Source organism: Mizuhopecten yessoensis, unplaced genomic scaffold (assembly GCF_002113885.1).
Source record: "Mizuhopecten yessoensis strain PY_sf001 unplaced genomic scaffold, ASM211388v2 scaffold10827, whole genome shotgun sequence".
NCBI classification, from domain to species: domain Eukaryota; kingdom Metazoa; phylum Mollusca; class Bivalvia; order Pectinida; family Pectinidae; genus Mizuhopecten; species Mizuhopecten yessoensis.
The window spans coordinates 58,111-81,125 of NW_018408741.1; the positions used below are offsets into that span (position 1 = coordinate 58,111).

Consider the following 23,015-nt stretch of genomic DNA (forward strand, 5'->3'; position numbering starts at 1 on the left):
TTGAGATTGAGATGGATGTGTTAAGATGATGACATAGCTTGTGATTTAAACAAGAGGCCCAGAGGGCCTGTATCTCTCACCTGAATATGTTTAAAATAATTGGTATGAAGTAAAGATATAGCACTCCATGGTAGGTGCTGTAAGTACATATGAAATTTCAGTAAGATCCATCCAGTACTTGAGATATAGCGAGAAAAAACTTCAAACAGAGCCCCACCCCTATGCCCCTAGGGGGTCATACCCACCGTTTATACAAAATTGAGTCCCCTTGGCCCAAGGATGCTCCAGACTAGATAACGATAAAATCCAGTCATTTGTACAGAAGAAGGTATTTGAAGAATTTGCTATGTTTCCCCTATCGGGCCCACCCTTCTGCCCCCAGGGGGGTCACACTCACTGTTTATACAAAAGCGAGTCCCCTTGGCCAAAGGATGCTCCAGACTAAATTGGGAAGAAAAATCCCTTCATCCCTATGGTAGAAGAAGGATTTTAAAGGTTTACCTCTATTTCCCCTATTGGGCCCCGCCCTTGAAGACCACACCCACTGCTTATACAAAATTGAGTCCCCTTGGCCCAAGGATGCTCCAGACTAAATTAGGATAAAATCCCTTAACCCCTATGGTAGAAGAACGATTTTAAAGGTTTTACCTCTATTTCCCCTATTGGGCCCCGCCTCTCTGCCTCCAGGGGGTCAGACACACCGTTTATACAAAAGTTGTTCCCTTTTACCTAAGGATGCTTCATATCAAATTTGGACAAGTCCTGTCATTCCTACAGAAGATGAAGGATTTTGAAGAATTTGCTATGTTTCCCCTATTGGGCCCATCCTCCCTTCTGCCCCCAGGGGGAGCACGCTCGCTGTTTATATGAAATTGAGTCCCTTTTGGCCAAGGATGCTCCAGACTAAATTAGGATAAAATCCCTTATTCCCTATGGTAGAAGAAAGATTATAAAGGTTTTTCCTCTTTTTCCCCTCAGGTCCCAGGGGGGCTACACCCATCGTTTATACAAAATTGGTTCCCCTTCACCCAAGGATGCTCCACACCAAATATGGACCAAATCCGTTCATTCCTACAGAAGAAGAAGGATTTTGAAGAATTTGCTATATTTCCCCTATTGGGCCCCGCCCCTCACCCCCAGGGGGGTAAGACCCACCGTTTATACAAAATTTGTTCCCCTTTACCCTAGGATGCTCCACACCAAATATGGACTAAATCCTTTCATTCCTACAGAAGAAGAAGGATTTTAAAGAATAATTTGCTATGTTTCCCCTATTTGGCCCTGCCCCTTAGGCCCATTGGGGGGCCAGACCCACGGTTAATACAAAATAGGTTCCCCTTTACCCAAGGATGCTTCAGACCAAATATGGAACAAATCCTTTCATTCCTACAGAAGAAGAAGGATTTTAAAGAATTTGTTATATTTCCCCTATTGGGCCACGCCCCTCAGCCCTCAGGGGGGCCAGACACACCGTTAATACAAAATTGGTTCTCCTTCACCCAAGAATGCTTCAGACCAAATATGGACCAAATCCTTTCACTCCTACAGAAGAAGAAGGATTTTAAAGAATTTACTATGTTTCCCCTATTGGGCCCCACCCCTCAGGCCCATGCAGGGCCAGACCCACCGTTTATGCAGAATTGGTTCCCCTTCACCCAAGGATGCTTCATGCCAAATATGGAACAAATCCTTTTATTCCTACAGAAGAAGAAGGATTTTAAAGAATTTGCTATATTTTCCCTATTGGGCCCCGCCCCTCAGCCCCCAGGGGGGCCAGACCCACCATTTATACAAAAAAAAATCCCCTTTACCCAAGGAGGCCTCTGACCAAATTTTGAACAAATCCTTTCATTCCTACAGAAGTAGTAGGATTTTGAAGAATTTGCTATATTTTCCCTATTGGGCCCCGCCCCTCACCCCCAGGGGGGTAAAGCCCACCGTTTATACAAAATTTGTTCCCCTTTACCCTAGGATGCTCCACACCAAATATGGACTAAATCCTTTCATTCCTACGACGGTATGATGCTCAAGATACTTAACAAGATACTGATGTAACAGTGTAGGTGTTTGTGTGATGCCTCAGACACTAAACAAGATACTGATGTAACAGGGTATGTGTTTGTATGATGCCCCAGATACTTAACAAGATTCTGATGTAACAGTGTAGGTGTTTGTATGATGCCTAAGGCACTAAACAAGATACTGATATAACAGTGTAGGTGTTTGTATGATGCCCCAGATACTTAACAAGATTCTGATGTAACAGTGTAGGTGTTTGTTTGATGCCCCAGACTCTAAACAAGATACTGATGTAACAGTGTAGCTGTTTGTATGATGCCTCAGACACTAAACAAGATACTGATGTAACAGGGTAGGTGTTTGTATGATGCCTCAGACACTAAACCAGATACTGATGTAACAGTGTAGGTGTTTGTATAATCCTTTCATTCCTACAGAAGTAGTAGGATTTTGAAGAATTTGCTATATTTTCCCTATTGGGCCCCGCCCCTCACCCCCAGGGGGGTAAAAACCACCGTTTATACAAAATTTGTTCCCCTTTCCCCTAGGATGCTCCACACCAAATATGGACTTAATCCTTTCATTCCTACGACGGTATGATGCTCAAGATACTTATCAAGATACTGATGTAACAGTGTAGGTGTTTGTATGATGCCTAAGGCACTAAACGAGATACTGATGTAACAGTGTAGGTGTTTGTATAATCCTTTCATTCCTACAGAAGTAGTAGGATTTTGAAGAATTTGCTATATTTTCCCTATTGGGCCCCGCCCCTCACCCCCAGGGGGGAAAAGCCCACCGTTTATACAAAATTTGTTCCCCTTTACCCTAGGATGCTCCACACCAAATATGGACTAAATCCTTTCATTCCTACGACGGAATGATGCTCAAGATACTTAACAAGATACTGATGTAACAGTGTAGGCGTTTGTGTGATGCCTCAGACACTAAACAAGATACTGATGAAACAGTGTATGTGTTTGTATGATGCCTCAGACACTAACCAAGATACTGATGTAACAGTGTATGTGTTTGGATGATGCCTCAGACACTAAACAAGATACTGATGAAACAGTGTATGTGTTTGTATGATGCCTCAGACACTAAACAAGATACTGATGTTACAGTGTAGGTGTTTGTATGATGCCTCAGATACTAACCAAGATTCTGATGTTACATTGGGCCCCGCCCCTCACCCCCAGGGGGGTAAAGCCCACCGTTTATACAAAATTTGTTCCCCTTTCCCCTAGGATGCTCCACACCAAATATGGACTAAATCCTTTCATTCCTACGACGGTATGATGCTCAAGATACTTAACAAGATACTGATGTAAGAGTGTAGGTGTTTGTGTGATGCCTCAGACACTAAACAAGATACTGATGTACCAGTGTATGTGTTTGTATGATGCCTCAGACACTAAACAAGATACGGATGTAACAGTGTAGGTGTTTGTATGATGCCTAAGGCACTAAACGAGATACTGATGTAACAGTGTAGGTGTTTGTATAATCCTTTCATTCCTACAGAAGTAGTAGGATTTTGAAGAATTTGCTATATTTTCCCTATTGGGCCCCGCCCCTCACCCCCAGGGGGGTAAAAACCACCGTTTATACAAAATTTGTTCCCCTTTCCCCTAGGATGCTCCACACCAAATATGGACTAAATCCTTTCATTCCTACGACGGGATGATGCTCAAGATACTTAACAAGATACTGATGTAAGAGTGTAGGTGTTTGTGTGATGCCTCAGACACTAAACAAGATACTGATGAAACAGTGTATGTGTTTGTATGATGCCTCAGACACTAACCAAGATACTGATGTAACAGTGTATGTGTTTGGATGATGCCTCAGACACTAAACAAGATACTGATGTAACATTGTATGTGTTTGTATGATGCCCCAGATACTAAACAAGATACTGATGTAACAGTGTAGATGTTTGTATGATGCCTCAGATACTAAACAAGATACTGATGTAACAGTGTAGGTGGGTATTCAAAAGAATTTATTTAATATTTTGAAGAGAACTTACCCATGTGACATTGAATATGAGTGAACTTTATTTTTTTGCCTGACTCCTCCTGCCTTGGGGCATATCATTCATTTAATTAATACAGTTTAAATTCCCTTAGCCCAGGAATTATCCACCACAAACTATATAAAAAACATCCATCTTCCAATAAATACTTACTTAGTACCTGGATGTCTATGGTGTTTGTATCAGAACCTCCATGTGAAGCAGTCCATGTACCTTCATCTCTTGATCTTACAAGTGGTGTTATGCTGTACGTGGTAACACCGGTTGTGAAATCCTGAGAAAGGTCTGATGTACTGCATGTTCCTGGTCCACCAATTGGTGCTCCACAACTATCTGATGATCCATCAGGCTTAGATATGGTAATTCCTGAAGTGATGCTGCCTGTAGCTATAAGTATCTGTAAATCACTGTTCCTTATCGCATTCTTGTTCAGTGTTATGGTCAATCCATCTACCAAACCTGTAACGAAAGACATTTCAACAGATATCTGTGTATGACAACTGTAATCTTGGATTTCGGTCAAGGTGGTCATTTAGGGCTTTTTATAAATTTTGAGTTGACATTCTTAGTTGAAACAGGCTATAACTAAACTTCAAAGAATTTACTATATAACACCTTCTTTTCAATTTTCCACAGTTGGTGTTCAGGGAATGACCTGGCCTAGGGTATATTTAGGAATATTATATCAATAACAACAAGATTTATTATTTACTTAAAGAAAGGTTTATTGATTTTTTTAGAGAAGAGTGTGCAGAAAAAAATAAGAGTATCCTCAAATGAGTGCAAATGTTTATAGATATATTTATGATCATTTTGATTTACAAAACTACCTGCGTAAACCCATACAAAAAGAATATCAGAAAGAAATAAAGAAAAATATATCTCATAACTTAAAATTAGACAAGAGGCCCAAGGGCCTTAGTGGTCACCTGAGTTATATCATAGGTACTGGTAGCTTTATTTTATTGTTTAGATGTGATGTGGAAATCAGCATGTAAACTAAGTGAAATACAATACTTGTCATGTCATCAAAGGATAAGAATTTTAAAATATTTGTAAATGTTCACTTTGGGGCCCCGCTCTAACCCCTAGGGATGGGGCAAAAATTCCAAGTTTACAATGTGATACCGTCATCCACCAAAGATGATTCTGACCAAGTAAAAATAATTTCCAACAGAAAATTGTCAAAATATACCCAAAAGTGTTGTTTCCCTATATAAACTATAGTAAATTTTAACCCCTCCCCAAGGGAGAACAGATAGCTCGGGGGTCCTGAAATTTACAATTTAAATAAAGCCCCTGATGATCTTTCCATCCATGCAAAGAAAATGACTAATACCTCTGAGTCTGGGGAAGAATAAGATTTTTGAAAAATTGGTTAATTTTCCCTTTTGGGCCCCGCCCTGGCCCCTAGGGTTGGGGAAGGAATCCCAATTTTACAATTTAAAACCATCTTCCTCCTCCAAGGATTATTCTCACCAAGTAAAAATAATTTCCAACAGAAAATTGTCAAAATATACCCAAACGTGTTGTTTCCCTATATAAACTATAGTAAACTTTACCCCCTCCCCAAGGGAGAACGGATAGCTCGGGGGTCCTGAAATTTACAATTTAAATAAAGCCCCTGATGATCTTTCCATCCATGCAGAGAAAATGATTGTAATACCTCTGAATCTGGAGAAGAAGATTTTTGAAATATTGGTTAATTTTCCCTTTTGGGCCCTGCCCTGGTCCCTAGGGTTGGGGTAGGAATCCCAATTTTACAATTTGGTAGCCTCATCTACCAAAGGATGATTCTGACCAAGTTTGAAAAAATTCCATCCACTGGTTCTTGAGAAGAAGTTGATAATGTAAAAAGTTTACGCACGACGGACGACGGACGAAAAGTGATTGGAATAGGTCACTTGAGCAAAGCTCAGGTGACCTAAAAAAGGGCGATATCAAAACATTGAATTGTCGAGTGTGTAATGTTTGAAATTAAGATGATGTTGAAGATCATGTTATTCTGATTTGCAAGCAATTTTTTAGAAAACTTATATTAAAAAGCCAAGCATGTTTAAATTGAATAGACTACTGAGTGTGAAAAATACAAAAGAAACAAGAGGCCCAGAGGGCCTGTATCGCTCCCCTGGCTGGATATGTAAGCAATCATGGCAAAATATTCTCCAAAGGAGATCCAAGGGAATATGCCAGACCCCAAGGCTCCTTGTAGCATAACTGTATTAGATGTTGTCATGCCCAGCAATTTTATGTATGGTTATGGGATGGGGATCTCAACTGTTGCCAAGCTGTGACTCAGAAACTAGGTCCCTAGGGTTGTGGACAGACCCCAGGATCAATTCTAATATTATGACTTCATTCGTCTCTTTTTGCCCAGCATTTGTATTTATGGTTCTGGGGTCGGCCCCTCAACCGTTTCAAAGTGAGGGCCCAGGGGTTAAGTCTCCAAGGGTGGGGCAGACCCCAAGACCATCATGGAAGCATATGTGCGGGGTGGGGATTTCAACTGTTTCAAAGCTGTGACTAAGAAACTAGGTCCCTAGGGGTTCGGTCAGACCCCAGGGTATTTTCTAATATCATGACTGCATTCGTCTCTTTATGCCCAGCATTTGTATATATAGTTTTGGGGATGGGATCTGAACCATTTCAAAGTTATGACCCAGGGACAATGCCTCAAAGGGTGGGGCTAGACCCTAGGGCCATCATGGAAGCAACTGTGCATTCTTCTCTTTATACTCAGCAATTGTATATATGGTTATATGGTGGGGATCTCAACCATTTCCAAGTAATAAACTATTTTTGTCCCCGCCCCTCAGCCCCCCTGGGGGGTCAGCCCTACCATTTGTACAATTTTCAATCCCCACCACCTAGGGATGCTTCCAGTTAAATATTGTTGATATCCATCTCTTAGTTCCAGAGAAGAAGTCGCTTAAAGCAATATAGCCAAATCGCCTGCTTTTGGCCCCGCCCCTCAGCCCCACCATTTTTACAATTTCAAATCCCTACTGATAAACAAAAGTTTATGTAGTTTTGCCACTCATCTATTGTGGGCGTTGTTTATAACAAGAGGCCCATGGGCCTTAACGGTCACCTGATATATTTATACAGAGAGTTGATTTTGTTTTTAACATGAACAGAAATATTATTCAAAGTGAAAAAAAATAACAAGAGGCCCAAAGGGCATGTATCACTCACTTGAATATTTAAGCAGTCATAGCAAAATATGCTCATTAAATATTATATTGCACTAAAAACATTTCCCTCGCAAACTTTGTTGGCTCCATCTGTTGAAACTACCAGCAAAATATTATTACAAGATTCTATGCTTTTTGATTCTTCAGAAGTTGCTTGACATATTTTCCCCTGTGATCTTGTAAGTAGGTCAATGTCATTTTCCTTCTCAAATTGGTAAGCTCTATATTCCAAAAGCTACCAGCCAAATCTTATGAATCCATTCCGTTTAGTTCTTAGGAACAAATCCATTAAAATGTTGTTGACCTCTGTGACCTTGAGAGTAGGTCAAGATCACTTTCATTCGCAAACTTTGCTGGGCTCTTTCCCAGGAAATATCCAGCCAAATATTAAGGTTCTATAACTTCCAGTTCTTCAGAAGAGGTCATTTGAAGTGTTTGACATATCTGCCTCATGTGACCTTAGAAGTAGGTCAAGGTCATTTTCATTCTCAAACTTTGTTGGGCTCTTTCCTAGAAAGCTACAAGCCAAATATAAAGATTCTATACCTTTCAGTTGTTCAGAAGAAGTCGTTTGAAGTGTCTGACACATTTGACCCCTGTGACCTTGAAAGAACGTCAAGGTCATTTTTCTTCCTCAAACTTTGTCGGGCTCTATCCCAGGAAGCCATCAATCAAATATAAAGATTATATACCTTTCAGTTCTTCAGAAGAAATCATTTGAAGCTTTTGACACATTTGACCCCTGTGACCTTGAAAGTAGAACAAGGTAATTTTCATTCTCAAACTTTGTTGGGCTCCATCCCAGGAACCAATCAGGAGAAGTCATTTAAAGTTTTTGACATATTTGACCCCTGTGACCTTGAAAGTAGGTTAAAATAATTTTCTTCCTCAAAATTTTTGGGCTCTATCCCAGGAAGCCACCAGCCAAATATAAAGATTCTATACCTTTCAGTTCTTCAGAAGAAGTCATTTGAAGCTTTTGACACATTTGACCCCTGTTACCTTGAAAGTAGGTCAAGGTTATTTTCATTCTCAAACTTTGTTGGGCTCCATCCCAGGAACCAATCAGCCAAATATGAAGATTCTATACCTTTTAGTTCTTCAGGAGAAGTCTTTTGTTAGTTCTTCAGGAGAAGTCATTTGAAGTGTTTGACACATTTGAACCCTGTGACCTTGAAAGTAGGTCAAAGTCATTTTCATTCTTAAACTTTGTTAAGCGCCATCCCAGGAAGCCATCAGCCAAATATGAAGATTCTATACCTTTTAGTTCTTCAGAAGAAGTCGTTTGAAGTTTTTGACATATTTGACCCCTGTGACCTTTAAAGTAGGTCAAGGTTATTTTCATTCTCAAACTTTGTTGGGCTCCATCCCAGGAACCAATCAGCCAAATATGAAGATTCTATACCTTTTAGTTCTTCAGGAGAAGTCTTTTGTTAGTTCTTCAGGAGAAGTCATTTGAAGTGTTTGACACATTTGAACCCTGTGACCTTGAAAGTAGGTCAAAGTCATTTTCATTCTTAAACTTTGTTAAGCGCCATCCCAGGAAGCCATCAGCCAAATATGAAGATTCTATACCTTTTAGTTCTTCAGAAGAAGTCGTTTGAAGTTTTTGACATATTTGACCCCTGTGACCTTTAAAGTAGGTCAAGGTCATTTTTATTCTCAAACTTTGTAGGGCTCCTACCAACGAAGCTTTCAGCCAAACATCATGACTCTAGGCCTGTCCGTTCTTCAGAAGAAGTTGTTTAAAGGAAAAGTTGATGGATGAGGACGGACGGACGGACGGACGACGGACGCCGCACCGCGACAAAAGCTCACTTGCCCTTCGGACAGGTGAGCTAATAAAACCACCTTATTCAATATCTAGCATACAGATTTCAGACTAAAAAGTATTTGAAACTAGCACCTCTGATTCTAAACAAGGAAAATGAAGAAATTTTAGCACACTGACTCCTTTGAGCCCCACCCTACAGCCCTTGGGGGTAGGGCTGGCTCAAAAATTTCAAAGTATCAAACTGTCAACTCAAGGTTATAATTCCAATCAAGTTATTAACATGTAATATTCAAAGTAACATTTGCCATTATAAACCATAACAAATTTTGCCTTCCCCCCCCTCCTTCCCCAGGGGGTAAACGTGAGACCCTAGGGTCGTAAACCATAAGACCCTTCCATCTATGAAGAGTATTTGATATGTGATTTCCTGATATAAACTATAGTAAAGTTTACCTCCTCACCAGGGGGAAACGTGAGACCCCAGGGTCATGAAATTCACAATTTTGGTCAAGCACCTTAAGACCCTTCCATCCATGAAGAGCATTTGATTCTACCATATCTGGGCCTTGAGGAGATTTTTTTTTGAAATTTCAGTCAATTCAACCCTTTTTTGCCCCACCCATCAGCCCCTGGGGGTCAGTCAGGGCTCATAGGTGCATACTATCAAACTGCTATCAAATACTGATAATGCTAACCAAGTTTGAATTAATTCCAATGGAAATTAAACAAATGTTGATCTAAAATGTGATTTCCCTATATAAACTATAGTAAAGTTTATATAATCCCTTCCCCATGGGAAAACCCCAGGGTCATGAAATTTACAAGTTTGGTAAAGCACCTTAAGACCCTTCCATCTATGAAGAGACTGAGTATTTGATTCTACCATATCTGGATCTTGAAAAGAAGACTTTTGAAATTTTAGTCAATTTGACCCTTTTTGGCCCCGCCCCTCAGCCCCCTGGGGGATTGGGACCATATTATTCAAAGTTTTGGTTGACCTTTGGCCATGGAAGATTTCTGCAAAATTTTATTGAAATTGGTTCAGGGGTTTTGTAGTAGAATTCGAAAATGTAAATTGTTTACGGACGCACTGCGGACGATGCACAAAGCCGGACAAAAGGCGATCGCAGTAGGTCACTTGAGACTTTGTCTCAGGAGACCTAAAAAATACATATACTTAGTACATATCATTTTTCTTATTCATAATAGTTTCCTACATTCACAAGCTTGGCTTTCAAACTGAAAAAATAATATACATTATCGCGCACTCAAACATATATAATAACTCCCGTAACAATATACATGTACAAGCACAATGTAGACTTAATTAAGAATCAACTACATTTTCATAATAAAATAAAAGATGCATAACAAAAAATACTGTTTATCTGTGAATGAAATTTAATAAATAGACATGGTATAACATGTATACATTTCAAATCTATGATGCATGTATTTGCATGTACTAATACTTATGCATGTTATCGGTTTCCAAATCCCACGAAAAATTTAAAAGTTTATGGAAGTATTAAAGACGATATGAAAAATAGAAATAGAGGAGCTGGAGCCTTAACACATTTTCAGGAATCGCCTCTGTCAGGGGTCGCAGGATTCCTTGATGAGAATATGTGCAGAGGGTTAAGATTTTTTTTTCAAATGATGACCTGGAGAAGATGGTTACCATCTTCAAATCAAAGAAACAACGACAGCTTGATCTTTGATATTATAAAGTCAAAATTGGCAAATCCAGAATAAAGATTGAGTAGAACTTGAATGAGAGATTGTGTTTATTTTCTTTTTTAAAAGAAGCTTACACTCTTCCAAAGTTGTCAGGAGAGCCAATCACATGGTGCTGAAAAAGCTTAAAATCATTTTCGGCCCAGGGGGCTTCGCATTAATAACATCAAGAGTGCACAGGAACACAGCAGTTTACAAATAAAACAAGAGGCCCAAGAGGGCCTGTATCGCTCACCTGAATATTTAAGCAGTCATAGCAAAATATTCTCATTAAATATTATATTGCACTAAAAATATTTCCCTCACAAACTTTGTTGGCTCCATCTGTTGAAACTACCAGCAAAATATTATTATAAGATTCTGTGCTTTTTGATTCTTCTTCAGAAGTTGCTTGACATATTTTCCCCTGTGATCTTGTAAGTAGGTCAATGTCATTTTCCTTCTCAAATTGGTTAGCTCTATTCCAAAAAGCTACCAGCCAAATCTTATGAATCCATTCCTTTTAGTTCTCAAGAACAAATCCATTAAAATGTTGTTGACCTCTGTGACCTCTAAAGTAGGTTGAGGTCATTTTCATTTGCAAACTTTGGTGAGCTCTATCCCGGGAAGTCACCAGCCAAATATTATAATTTTATGCCTTTTAATTCTTCAGAAGAAGCTGTTTGAACTGTTTGACATATTTGAACCCTGTGACCTTGAAAGTAGGTCAAGGTCATTTTCATTCAATAAGGTTGTTTGGCGGTTTCCCAGGAAGCCACCTGCCAAATATTAAGATTTTATAACTACCAGTTCTTCAGAAGAAGTCATTTAAAGTGTTTGACATATCTGCCTCATGTGACCTTAAAAGAAGGTCAAGGTCATTTTCATTCTCAAACTTTGTTCAGCTCTTTCCTAGGAAGCTACAAGCCAAATATAGAGATTCTATACCTTTCAGTTCTTCAGAAGAAGTCGTTTGAATTGTCTGACACATTTGACTCCTGTGACCTTGAAAGAAGGTCAAGGTCATTTTCATTCTCAAACTTTGTTGGGCTCTTTTACGGAATTACGGAAGACTGTCATAAACATGTATACATACAATCTACTAAAGGAAACAAAAAACTAGCAACATAAAACTGTATTTTAAAAAAATCAGAACAAACAACTTTTAGCAAATTTTTCCTGTCGGAAGTAGCTGTCATATGTTTCCGTGTGTCTACTTTGATTTAGTGTTCAAAGAAAGATAACTTGAATACACTAAAAAGAAATTCTTAACAGTGATCTGCAAGAACAAGAGCTTCGTTTGGAATAAAAAAAATATCTTTGATTGTCAAATTAATTATCAAAACAACTTTTTTTAAATTTAAATTTCACATTTTTAATTGATTTTTCAAGATGTCAAATTGAACGAATTCATGTAATTTTATAAATTTATTTATTATATTTATTTAGTTATAATATAGAATCTGTTATTATTTTTTTCTGCAGTTTTATATCGGTTTTGGTTCATGGTAAGTTATTTCTCATTTTGTTCTGTTTAAAATTGGTTAAAATTGGAAGTTCATTGCATTACAAGGTTTATGTTTTATTGAAAACACTGTTTATCGATATAAGAATGTCTCCTTGGCTCTTCGGAAGTGGAAAAATATCAGCAAGGAGATGTGGCCTCATTTGCATATGACATTTTCGTACGTTTGTCAGACTACAAAAGAATGAAATATATCACCGTTTTTTTTTCAGGTATGGGTTCATTTTGAGCAGGATAAAAAGTGCATTAAGCAAAACTGCATATTAATTCTAATGTTTTCCGGACGAACTTCCGGTATTTTTTTGTCAGTTTACAGACGATGGTCAAACGTCTAAAATATCCTTGTGTTGTGTCCAGCAGGTCACGTAGTTACGAGATATAGCTTGATATAATGTCTGCGCGGAAACTGGTGACTAGACGATATTAAACAGTTCTCTACCAGTAGGCAGATATTGATTTGAGTTGTGTCATGTTCGTATCACACATACGAAGGTATTATAGTCAAATGTATCAATAATGAATACAACAAATTAAACTTACCCGTACAACACATCGAATAGATCAAGTACAAAACAATCTGGATGTCCATCATAACCATGTCTGTCCGGATGCGATTTATCTTCTTTCCCATTAATTGGTCAAAACGAGTAAAATGATCGTCCTGATACTGTTACAGCATATTATCATAATGGAAGGTTATGCTTAGAACATTAATATTTTGACGAACAATCAGCGATTGGCAACTTAAATACAGGATGTTGATATATAACGATCAATTATGTGTTACACAACTATTACATATTGGACGAAAGCGGACTAGTAGGTACAGTTCATACCTTCATATTGGAAGCACGCTGCGCCAAGGGGAATAACTGATATCGATCAAATAGTTCATGTCTGGCTTTTAATGGTATGGTGCCGCTATGAAGAACCCCTACCTATCAGAATGCGTCTACAGAAAGTGCAAAATGTCTCCTTTACTTTTTCTTTGTCTGCTGGTAAATGCAGGTATGTTATTGTAAGACGATAACTTCGTAAACCTTACGGTAATTAGTATACTGTATCAGAGTGGGTTTTTTTGTTGCAGTTCCGGGTTTGCTGCCAGTAACAGAGTAAGTTATATTTTTAGTCAAGCTCCTAAAGTTAAATAGGGTGATTAAGATTGGCAATGCCAAATAATGTTGTTCTACATTGCCAACAAATGTTTAGTTTTTATAATATGAAAGTGGAGTGTCTTCTGAACAAAACAAAACAAAAATAATTGAAAAATCTACAAAATTTTAGATTTTGTGTGGTTTTAAAGTTGCGAAAAATGGACATTCAGCAGATCGGGGAACACCACTAACTTGCGTATAATACGCAAACTGGTCTATTATACGCCAATAGGGGTATGGATTTGTTACTAAAAATCCATACTCCAACTGGCGTATAATAGGCGAGTTTGCGTATTATACGCAAGTTGTGGTTTTCCCCAACCTGTTCAGTCTCTGGCACACTATTACGGCGATATCGCCGCGTGTTCAGATTTCGTATGCAAATTAGGTTTCTGGTGATATTGCCGCCGCAGCCAGGTTTCTGTTGATGTTGTGGCATTCTTATTTCAATGCTCTAAAAGCTGCATTTGCGGCGATATCGCCAGAAAGTCACTAGAATGTAGCTGGCACATTTGCAGCAATATAGCCACACTGCAGGCTAGGTTTCTGCCTGTAGTTGTATTTTAGCCCACTTTTTAGATTACAAGTGTGAGATTAATACCAGGTGAGCGATTCAGGCCCATTGGGCTTCTTGTTTTTGGAGCATGCTTGGGCCAAGGGGACTCATAAATCTGTATAAATCATATCTAGGTGAGCGATACAGGCCCTCTGGGCCTCTTGTTTTACCATGATTGTGAAATATCCCGATGAGCAATACAGGCCTTTTTGGCTACTTGTAAAAATAACTTTGACCTTGTACGAACAATTGAACAATACAACCCAATGAGTCTCTTGTTTATAATATAACTCAACTTCCAGGTAACACAGATGCTGTCACATTAACCGGGTCGTCTGAGTACGCTGTCCCCGGGAGTGAGTTTACACTGACGTGTGACGTACCAGAGGAGGCAAACCGAGTCCAGTTGTACCGCCGTCCTAACCTGACTGCTATACTAGGTAGTATACAAGTAGCTGGTGGTCAATGTTACAACACCATAACTACTACTCCTGTCCTCTGTAGCCCGGATGTCTGCTCCTGTACTACCACCTCGACTGTCTATGGTACAGTGTTCCAGTGGGTCATACAGCCACAGACAGGGGACCATGGATCTGTGTGGTATTGTTGGCGTACTAACCCAGCTCTACCTGAAGCTGACAGGGTTGTAAACAGTCCTGATTACACACTTAATGTGGCCGGTAAGTAAATTGTTGTTATGTTTGAAAAGCTGTTATTTCTCATTCATTCACCTTCCTTTAAGTCTATCAAAAGTGGCTGGGCTTATTCAGAGACAAGATGTATTGATCATATCCCTACAGTTAGAATTACGGGTAAGTATCCACTTTTTCTGGTATGAACGCAGGACGCACGCTGAACGAACGGAGAAAAGACGCTCTACGATCGCAGGATGAACTCAGTACGAATGTGAACCTACTGATTGGACAGGTGTTGCCGATTGGACCTTGCGCTGTCAGAACGGCCGCTTCCTGAAGGGAGTGAGGTTATCGCCCCACTACCGGCTGATAAACTGATACCTGGCCGCTATCGTCCGATAAACTGATCGAACTATGGAACTGTGCAGCCACTTTCATGGAACGACCGGTACTAGATATACTCGTGGTACTCGTCTGTTGGATAACCAAATTACTCCTAGTGAAGCGAACGTAAAACTACTCAAACAAAAAAAACACCCAAAAACGGGACTAAGTGCCGCAATACATCTAGTTACCTACCCAGAAGATATATATATTCTAAGTCCGTAACTAAACTTATAAAGCCGTGTTATATCACGGAATTACAGAAGAGGAAAAGATTTGCTAACAAATTGATTATTAAACATATAAACTAAACACTAAACTGTGTTAGTTCAAGTTATGTGGTTTTTAGCTCACCTCACTTCAAGGTCATCAGTCCGTCCGGCGTCCAGCGTCAATATTTTACTTTAAACAACTTCTTCTTAATAACCAAATGGGCTAGGGTGATGATATTTTGCCAGAAGCAAACCGGGATGAAGGGCTACCAAGTTTGTTCAAATAAATGACCTTCACCTATTTTCAAGGTCACAGGGGTCAAATATGTTAAAAACTTTTAAACAACCTCTTCTGAATAACCAAAATGCCCAGAGTGATGATATTTGGCCAGAAGCATACTGGGATGAAGGCTACCAAGTTTGTTCAAATGAATGACCTTCATCCATTTTCAAGGTCACAGCGGTCAATTATCTTAAAAAATCTTTTTACAACTTCTTGAAAAATGAATGACCTTTACTTATGATATTTGGTCATATACAGGCTGATATTTGGTCATTAACAGGCTGGGATGAAGGGCTACCAATTTTATCAAAATGAATGACCTCGTCCATTTTTAAGTGGTCAATATATGTTTAAATCTTTAAATGATTTGTGCTGTATAACCAAAAGGTCCAGGGTAATGGTATTTTGCCAGAATCATGCCAGGATGGAAGACTATAAAATCTGTTCAACCAAATTTCCTTGTTCGAAATTCAAGGTCACGAGCGTCATATGTTTAAATCTTTTAATAGGTTCTTATGAATCAAACACTGATATTCTGCCTGTAGTTGTATTTTAGTCCACTTTTAAGATTACAAGTGTGAGATTAATGCCAGGTGAGCGATTCAGGCCCATTGGGCCTCTTGTCTTTCATAAAATGATATAACTCCGTTTGTACAGAGTAACTTTTCGAAATGATTCGGCCTGTATGGATTCCGGTATAACAAGATCCAACATTACGGAGCAAACCACGGTCTACACTATGTAAACCTGATTGGATATGGCTTTATAAACGACAGAATTTTGAAATGAACAGGCGATTGGGTCCATTTCAGTGACAAAACATAACGTCTAAGCTATACATTCCTGTTGAGTTTTCAACTGCTAAGACAGGCAAAAATTTAAAAACAGTTAAAAACGGACGTACCGGTTGTTCCGCATAAACAATGTGCAATGAGCGTGGACCGACTGTGTATCAAGGCATGTTGATTGATTTGGGTTCTAGTGGCGAAGTCCTGCTGGGGAGTAAGAGGGGTCCCTCACAGGAACTGACACCTCTGGTTATTGGAAAACTCACATACCTACCTACCTATCACCGGTGGGACATTATATAAATATGACATTCATTAGCAGGTGACAGTGAATATTGTCAACCCGAGAAAACCATTGTCACCCGAGGCGAAGTTACACCAAAAGTCTTTGTAGCTCAGAAACGGCAGCAAACCTCGATAATGACATCTTGTTTGTTGATAGTCTGCTGTTTACAATCGCTATCGCACCGGCGCTTCAAGAAATTGGCTGTTGCCGTCAAACGTTCTTGTGACCATCACGGTGGGAAAACGAAGCGGGGCACGCACATTTTTTGCGCATGTGATATTTTTCACTGTCTCATGGCAATATCACCCGAGCCCCTTAAAACCAATGTATTTTCGGAGGGTGACAGAGATTTTTGTTTAATTTTCTCCCAACCAATCGAATAGCTAGAAATTCACTTGAGGTGTAACAAAAGAAACTATTTACCACATATTAATCTATTAATCCCCTTGATTTAAAATCTACCGTGGGACACACCAAGATCCATTTTTTGTGCGCACTGTAACATTATGAACCCCTCTCCCTACCCGGCCACCCTTCAAAAGGTGCAGTTAATAAGTACCATTGATTTGTGTAGTAGTAAATATTGAACTTGAAAGGGTAATGATAGTACGAGTCAGGTGATTTGGTACTCAGTTGCGACAAATTTTCTTACCTGTTGCTCGTAGCCACGAAATGAACGCAGAAGAATCGTCAGCTATATCGAGGTAGATCTGCCAGCCTTACAATTCATAAGCTCTCTGCGCCTATCTCATGATCATGGGTGATATGGATTAACATTGAACAGAGATGTACATGTATATAACTACTAGCTTTGCACGCTGTTCCTGTCTACGGTACCACAGATGTACAGTTACAATCTGAATTGATAATTCAACAGAAAGCGCTACTTGACTTTCGCGGACTAACACCATCAAACATGTTATGTGTTGTATTCCTGGGAAATTGCTATTTTTAGCTCACCTGCCCGAAGGGCAAGTGAGCTTATGCCATGGCGCAGCGTCCGTCTTCCGTCCGTCCGTCAACTTTTCCTATAAAAAAGAGGCATCCTTGGGGGAAGTGGATTTTTTTTGTATAAATGGTGGGTCTGGCCACCCTGGAGGCTGAGGGGCGGGGCCAAATAGGAGAAACAAAGCAAATTCTTTAGAATCCTTCTTCTTCTGTAGGTATGAAAGGATTTGGTCCATATTTGGTCTGAAGTATTCTTGAGTGAAGGGGAACCAATTTTGTATTAATGGTGGGTGTGGCCCCCCTGGGGGCTGAGGGGCGGGCCCAATAGTGGAAATAGAGGTAAAACTTTTAAAATCCTTCTTCGGACATCGGAATTAAGGGATTTTACCCTAGTTTTGGTCTGGAGGATCCTATGGCCAAGGGGACTCAATTTTGTATAAGCAGTGGGTGTGGTCTCCCAGGGGGCAGAAGGGCGGGGCCCAATAGGAGAAATAGAGGTATAACCTTTAAAATCCTTCTTTGACCATCAGGATTAAGGGATTTCTACCCAATTTGGTCTGGAGAATCTTGGGCAAAAGGGACTCAATTTTGTATAAACAGTAAGTGTGGCCCCCCTGGAAGCAGAGAGGCAGGGCCTAGTAGGGAAATTAGAGGTAAAACCTTTGAAAATCCTTCTTCTACCATAGGGATTAAGGGATTTTATCCTAATTTAGTCTGGAGCATCCTTGGGCCATGGGGACTTAATTTTGTATAAACAGTGGGTATGACCCCCCTAGGGGCATATAGGTGGGGCTCTGTTTGAGGTTTGTTCTCGCTATATCTCAAGTACTGGATGGATCTTTCTGAAATTTCATATGTACTTACAGCACCTACCATTGAGTGCTATATCTTTACTTCATACCAATTATTTTTAAACACATTCAGGTGAGCGATACAGGCCCTCTGGCCTCTTGTTAGTGGATAAAAATGAAACAAGTGCCACAAGATCTACATATAATTCACCTTGATGCTTAAAATAAAGTAACATTGCCTTGTAACATGATAAACATTTCGTCTTTGCTCAATGTTGGGGCAAAATTTTTGATGCGCATGTGTCGATCAATTTGACTAGACTACACGATTTCCCCTGTGAACCTTTTAGATTATAATTGATATGTACCAGAGTACATTAATTTACATACCATTATAAGTTTCTCCATGTAGTATACATTGTATGAGAAGTTGTCACAATTAACAGATCAACGTTGGTTTATCGAGAAATCTATCAAGGCTGATAAGCTGAATGTCTGTGTATTGTGAAATCACCAAGAATGATTGGTTGAACTGAAACGTCAATCACACTTCAGTACAGTAGCCCTCGTGTCATAGTGGACGGAGGTTTGGCCGTGTCATTTCAACACATCGTCAGTAAACATTTTGTTTATACAACAATTAAAAGTGAAAAAAATGAAAATATCGGTCATTACAAGTCTGCGCTTTATATAAAGGATTAAGATAATTATTTTTACCTGTAACATGGACTTTCATAATTTCATGTTACTTAATTTTATAGTATTCCAGTCGTATCAATAGGTGACAGAAAGTTTCGCCTTATCCTTACTACCGTCACCAATTGTCGATAATTCCTAGGTTTGGTATGGTTGGTAAAAACCTTCAAATTCAAAGTTATTTGCTGTAATTTGTGTGTAACTATATATTGCAATACAAAATAATATATTCAACAAAATCAGAATTAAATATGCATATCATTTAAAAGTTTTAAACCAAACTACAGCATTATTTTGGGATTGACAGGTGAACATCATGCATTTTGAGTGTAAAGTTTGTAAGAACTATTTCTCCGAAAGTCTTGGAGAGACCTTTTTCAAATTTCACTTGAAAGTTTTCAATAGTTCATAGCTTAACGCATATCAAATTTTGGGACTTAATGGAAATTAAAGATTGCCAACTGATGTCCATCTTGAGTTTTGAGAGGTAGCGTTTGTAAGTGACATTTCTCAGAAAATTCAGAAGGGATCTTTCTCAGATTAATGTAATTTCTCATTAAGGTTTCATTGAGAATTCAGTTGTCATTGACAGCACTTTTATTTTTGTAAAAATGACAAATTTTTAGTATGTTGCAAATTGTTATGCTATTTTTATACAATAACATTAATTATGTAATAGTGGCAAATAACATTTGACATTACTAGGTTTATGTTAATGTACAAGATTCCAGATTAGAATTTCCAACATGGGACTGGGTAATATTACCTGTAAGGACATTTAACACCATTTAAGAAGGTAAAAGATTGTATTTTGGAGATCTTATACAGATCCTTGCATGGTGGGTAATTGCCAGCCAGTTTGGAAAAATTTAAAAAAGGACATCAGTTGAATCTGAATATTGTTGTGTAAATTTTTAAAGAAATCTAAGCAAAGGCAATTGTTATGTTTGTCTGAGTGTTCTGATTTAAGCGAAAGTAGGATACTGTGAATTCTTATATCATTTATTCATGAAATATTCCATGAATATATATCATGTCCATACATGCAAAGTTTTGAGAGAATTGTTTAACAAATTAAAGAATAACTTTTTTACACTTTGTTTGACTGTACTTTGTAGACGGTCCTGGTACTGTTACCCTGTCCCCACATGACACTTTCTACACCAGGACTGAGGGGGACACGTTACCGGACATCACCTGTACAGCTGACTGTAGACCTGGCTGTACCTTTGTCTGGACAAAACCTGACAACACCAACTTTACTGCCTCAGCTGTGTTGTCACTGGGACAACTGGACAGATCAGAACACGGGACGTACAGATGCACGGCTAGGAATGTTGTTGGGGAGTTAACTACAACTACAAGTGTCACTGTACAATGTAAGTTTGGTTAGCCCTTTCACCCCTATGTAACTTCAGTAAACTCTTCCATGCATTGAACTGAATGAGTCCATTATGGTCTACAGTGGTGAAAGGGTTAGACTTAGATAAGGACAGGAAGTGAGGAAACCCAGTTTAGTCAGATGACCAAGTGCACTTAAGCGATGATTACCTCACCTGGTCTGAAGTTATAAATGTGACTGTTACCAAATCTGGGTCTGTCTGTCGTCCAGAACTTTTCCTTTAAACAACATCTTTTAAAGAACAGAAAGGCCAGCTGTCATGATATTTGACTTGCAGCTTCCAGGATTTTGTGAATATATTAGGAAAGACCTCAACCTACATTCAAGGTCATTAAGGTCAAACATTCCAAACAATTTCTTCTGAAGAATGAAAATATCTAGAGTCATAATTAAACAGGGCATGATTATTAACCCCTGCAACCAAGTAAGGGGGAGGGATAATAATACCTGATATTGCACATCCAGGTCTGAGGTGTTTTGTTTTCATTCTGACCCTTTTTAGAGAGTTATGGCCCTTTGTTGAAAATTCCTTGTCTAGACAACTTTTCCTAAACTACGTATACTATGCCGATTTCAGTAAAACTTTTCAGATGTGATAACTAGTTTTGTGCTTCCTATTCATTATTTCATTTGTTTTATCTCCATTTAAGAACACTTTGTTGGGGGGAATGATTACCTTTTTAGGTCACCTGAGCTTTGCTCAAGTGACCTATTCCAATCACTTTTCGTCCGTCGTCGTGCGTCGTGCGTAAACTTTTACATTATCAACTTCGTCTCAAGAACCAGTGGATGGAATTTTTTCAAACTTGGTCAGAATCATCCTTGGTATATGGGGCTACCAAATTGTAAAATTGGGATTCCTACCCCAACCCTAGGGGCCAGGGCGGGGCCCAAAAGGGAAAATTAACCAATATTTCAAAAATCTTCTTCTCCAGACTCAGAGGTATTACAGTCATTTTCTCTGCATGGATGGAAAGATAATCAGGGGCGTTATTTAAATTGTAAATTTCAGGACCCCCAAGCTATCCGTTCTCCCTTGGGGAGGGGGTAAAGTTTACTATAGTTTATATAGGGAAACAACACTTTTGGGTATATTTTGACAATTTTCTGTTGGTTATTATTTTTACTTGGTCAGAATTATCCTTGGAGGAGGAAGATGGTTTTAAATTGTAAAATTGGGATTCCTACCCCAACCCTAGAGGCCAGGGCGGGGCCAAAAAGGGAAAATTTACCAATATTTCAAAAAGTGAAGTTTACTATAGTTTATATAGGGAAACAACACTTTTGGGTTTATATTTTATCCATTTTCAGCAGAAAATTACTCAAACTTAGTCAGAATCTTCTTTGGTGAATGAGAGTATTACTTTGGAAAATTGGGATTCCTGCCCCATCCCCAGGGGCTAGGACGGGGCCCCAAAGGGAACATTTACCAATATTTTCAAATTCTTATCCTTTGATGACATTACAAGTATTGTATTTCACTTAGTTTACATGCTGATTTCCTCATCACATCTAAACAATAAAATAAAGCTACCAGTACCTATGATATAACTCAGGTGACCGCTAAGGCCCTTGGGCCTCTTGTTTCCCCCATATTTCCAATTTTGAGATATGGGAGCTTGTGGAGGATATCTTAGTTGGTCCTTGTTCATACAATGCTAATGTAAATATATATATGTATATATATGCATTGTATCACATACACTTTTTAGTTTTGATGATGGTGGGCTTTTCAAATCACCCTGCATCCGTGGTCCGTTTGTTCCATCCGTCAGTCATTCTGTCATTCCGTCATTACGCCCGTCCTTAAACAATTCTTGTTAGCGCTATGTCTCAGAAAGTACAAGAGGGATCTTTCTCAAATTTCACATGAAGGTTCCCCATGGTGGCTAGTTATGCATATCGCTTTGTGGGACTTATATATCACAAAACCAAGATGGCCCACAGCCAGCCGACTTGAATTTGAGATTATTAGCACTATTTCTCAGAAAGTACTGGAGGGATATATCTCAAATTTCACATGAAAGTTCCCCATGGTCCCTAGTTATGCATATCGTTCACAAAACCAAGATGGCCAATAGCTAGCTATCTTGAATTTGAGAGTTCAAGTTTGTGAGCGCTATTTCTCAGAAAGTACTGGAAGGATCTATCTCAAATTTCACATGAAGGTTCCCCATGGTTCTAAGTTTTGAATATCAAATTTTTGGACTTAAGGGATTATCAAGATGGCTGACATGTAGGCAACCGTCTTAAATTCGAAAGTTATTAAAGTTTGAAAGTGCTATTTTTCAGAAAATACTGAAGGTATATAAAGTATCCGGGGGTACATTTTGGTTGAGTGTATAAAAAGTATCCGGGGGGTGGGGAGTTGAAGATAGCTTGGGTAATGACTATAACATAACTGTAAATATTTCTACTTGACTCCCCAAACCTAATTGTTTCCAGTGATTGAGAATTATTTTGGCATAATTGTCTGGCCCCGGGGTGGGGATTGGTGGGTAGGGGTGAATAAACATGCAACTGTAACCTTCTGATCAACTTCTGAACTGTTATTGTTTAAATTTTTTGAAACATTAGTTTTTTTTCATAGAGGGTACTTTTTATACGGGGG

The 23,015-nt window shown here is 39.0% G+C and overlaps 1 protein-coding gene across 1 annotated transcript in view; it reads left to right on the forward strand.

The window, feature by feature from the left end:
* Nucleotides 1–13,192: 13,192 nt before the first annotated feature.
* The window catches only part of LOC110462716 (carcinoembryonic antigen-related cell adhesion molecule 1-like), a 14,229-nt gene continuing 4,406 nt past the window's right edge, over nt 13,193–23,015 (forward strand). Inside the window, exons 1-3 of the mRNA XM_021516822.1 lie at nt 13,193–13,277; nt 14,282–14,659; nt 20,121–20,381. Coding sequence (XP_021372497.1) covers nt 13,193–13,277; nt 14,282–14,659; nt 20,121–20,381 — 724 coding nt within the window. The remainder of the gene's footprint in view (nt 13,278–14,281; nt 14,660–20,120; nt 20,382–23,015) is intronic.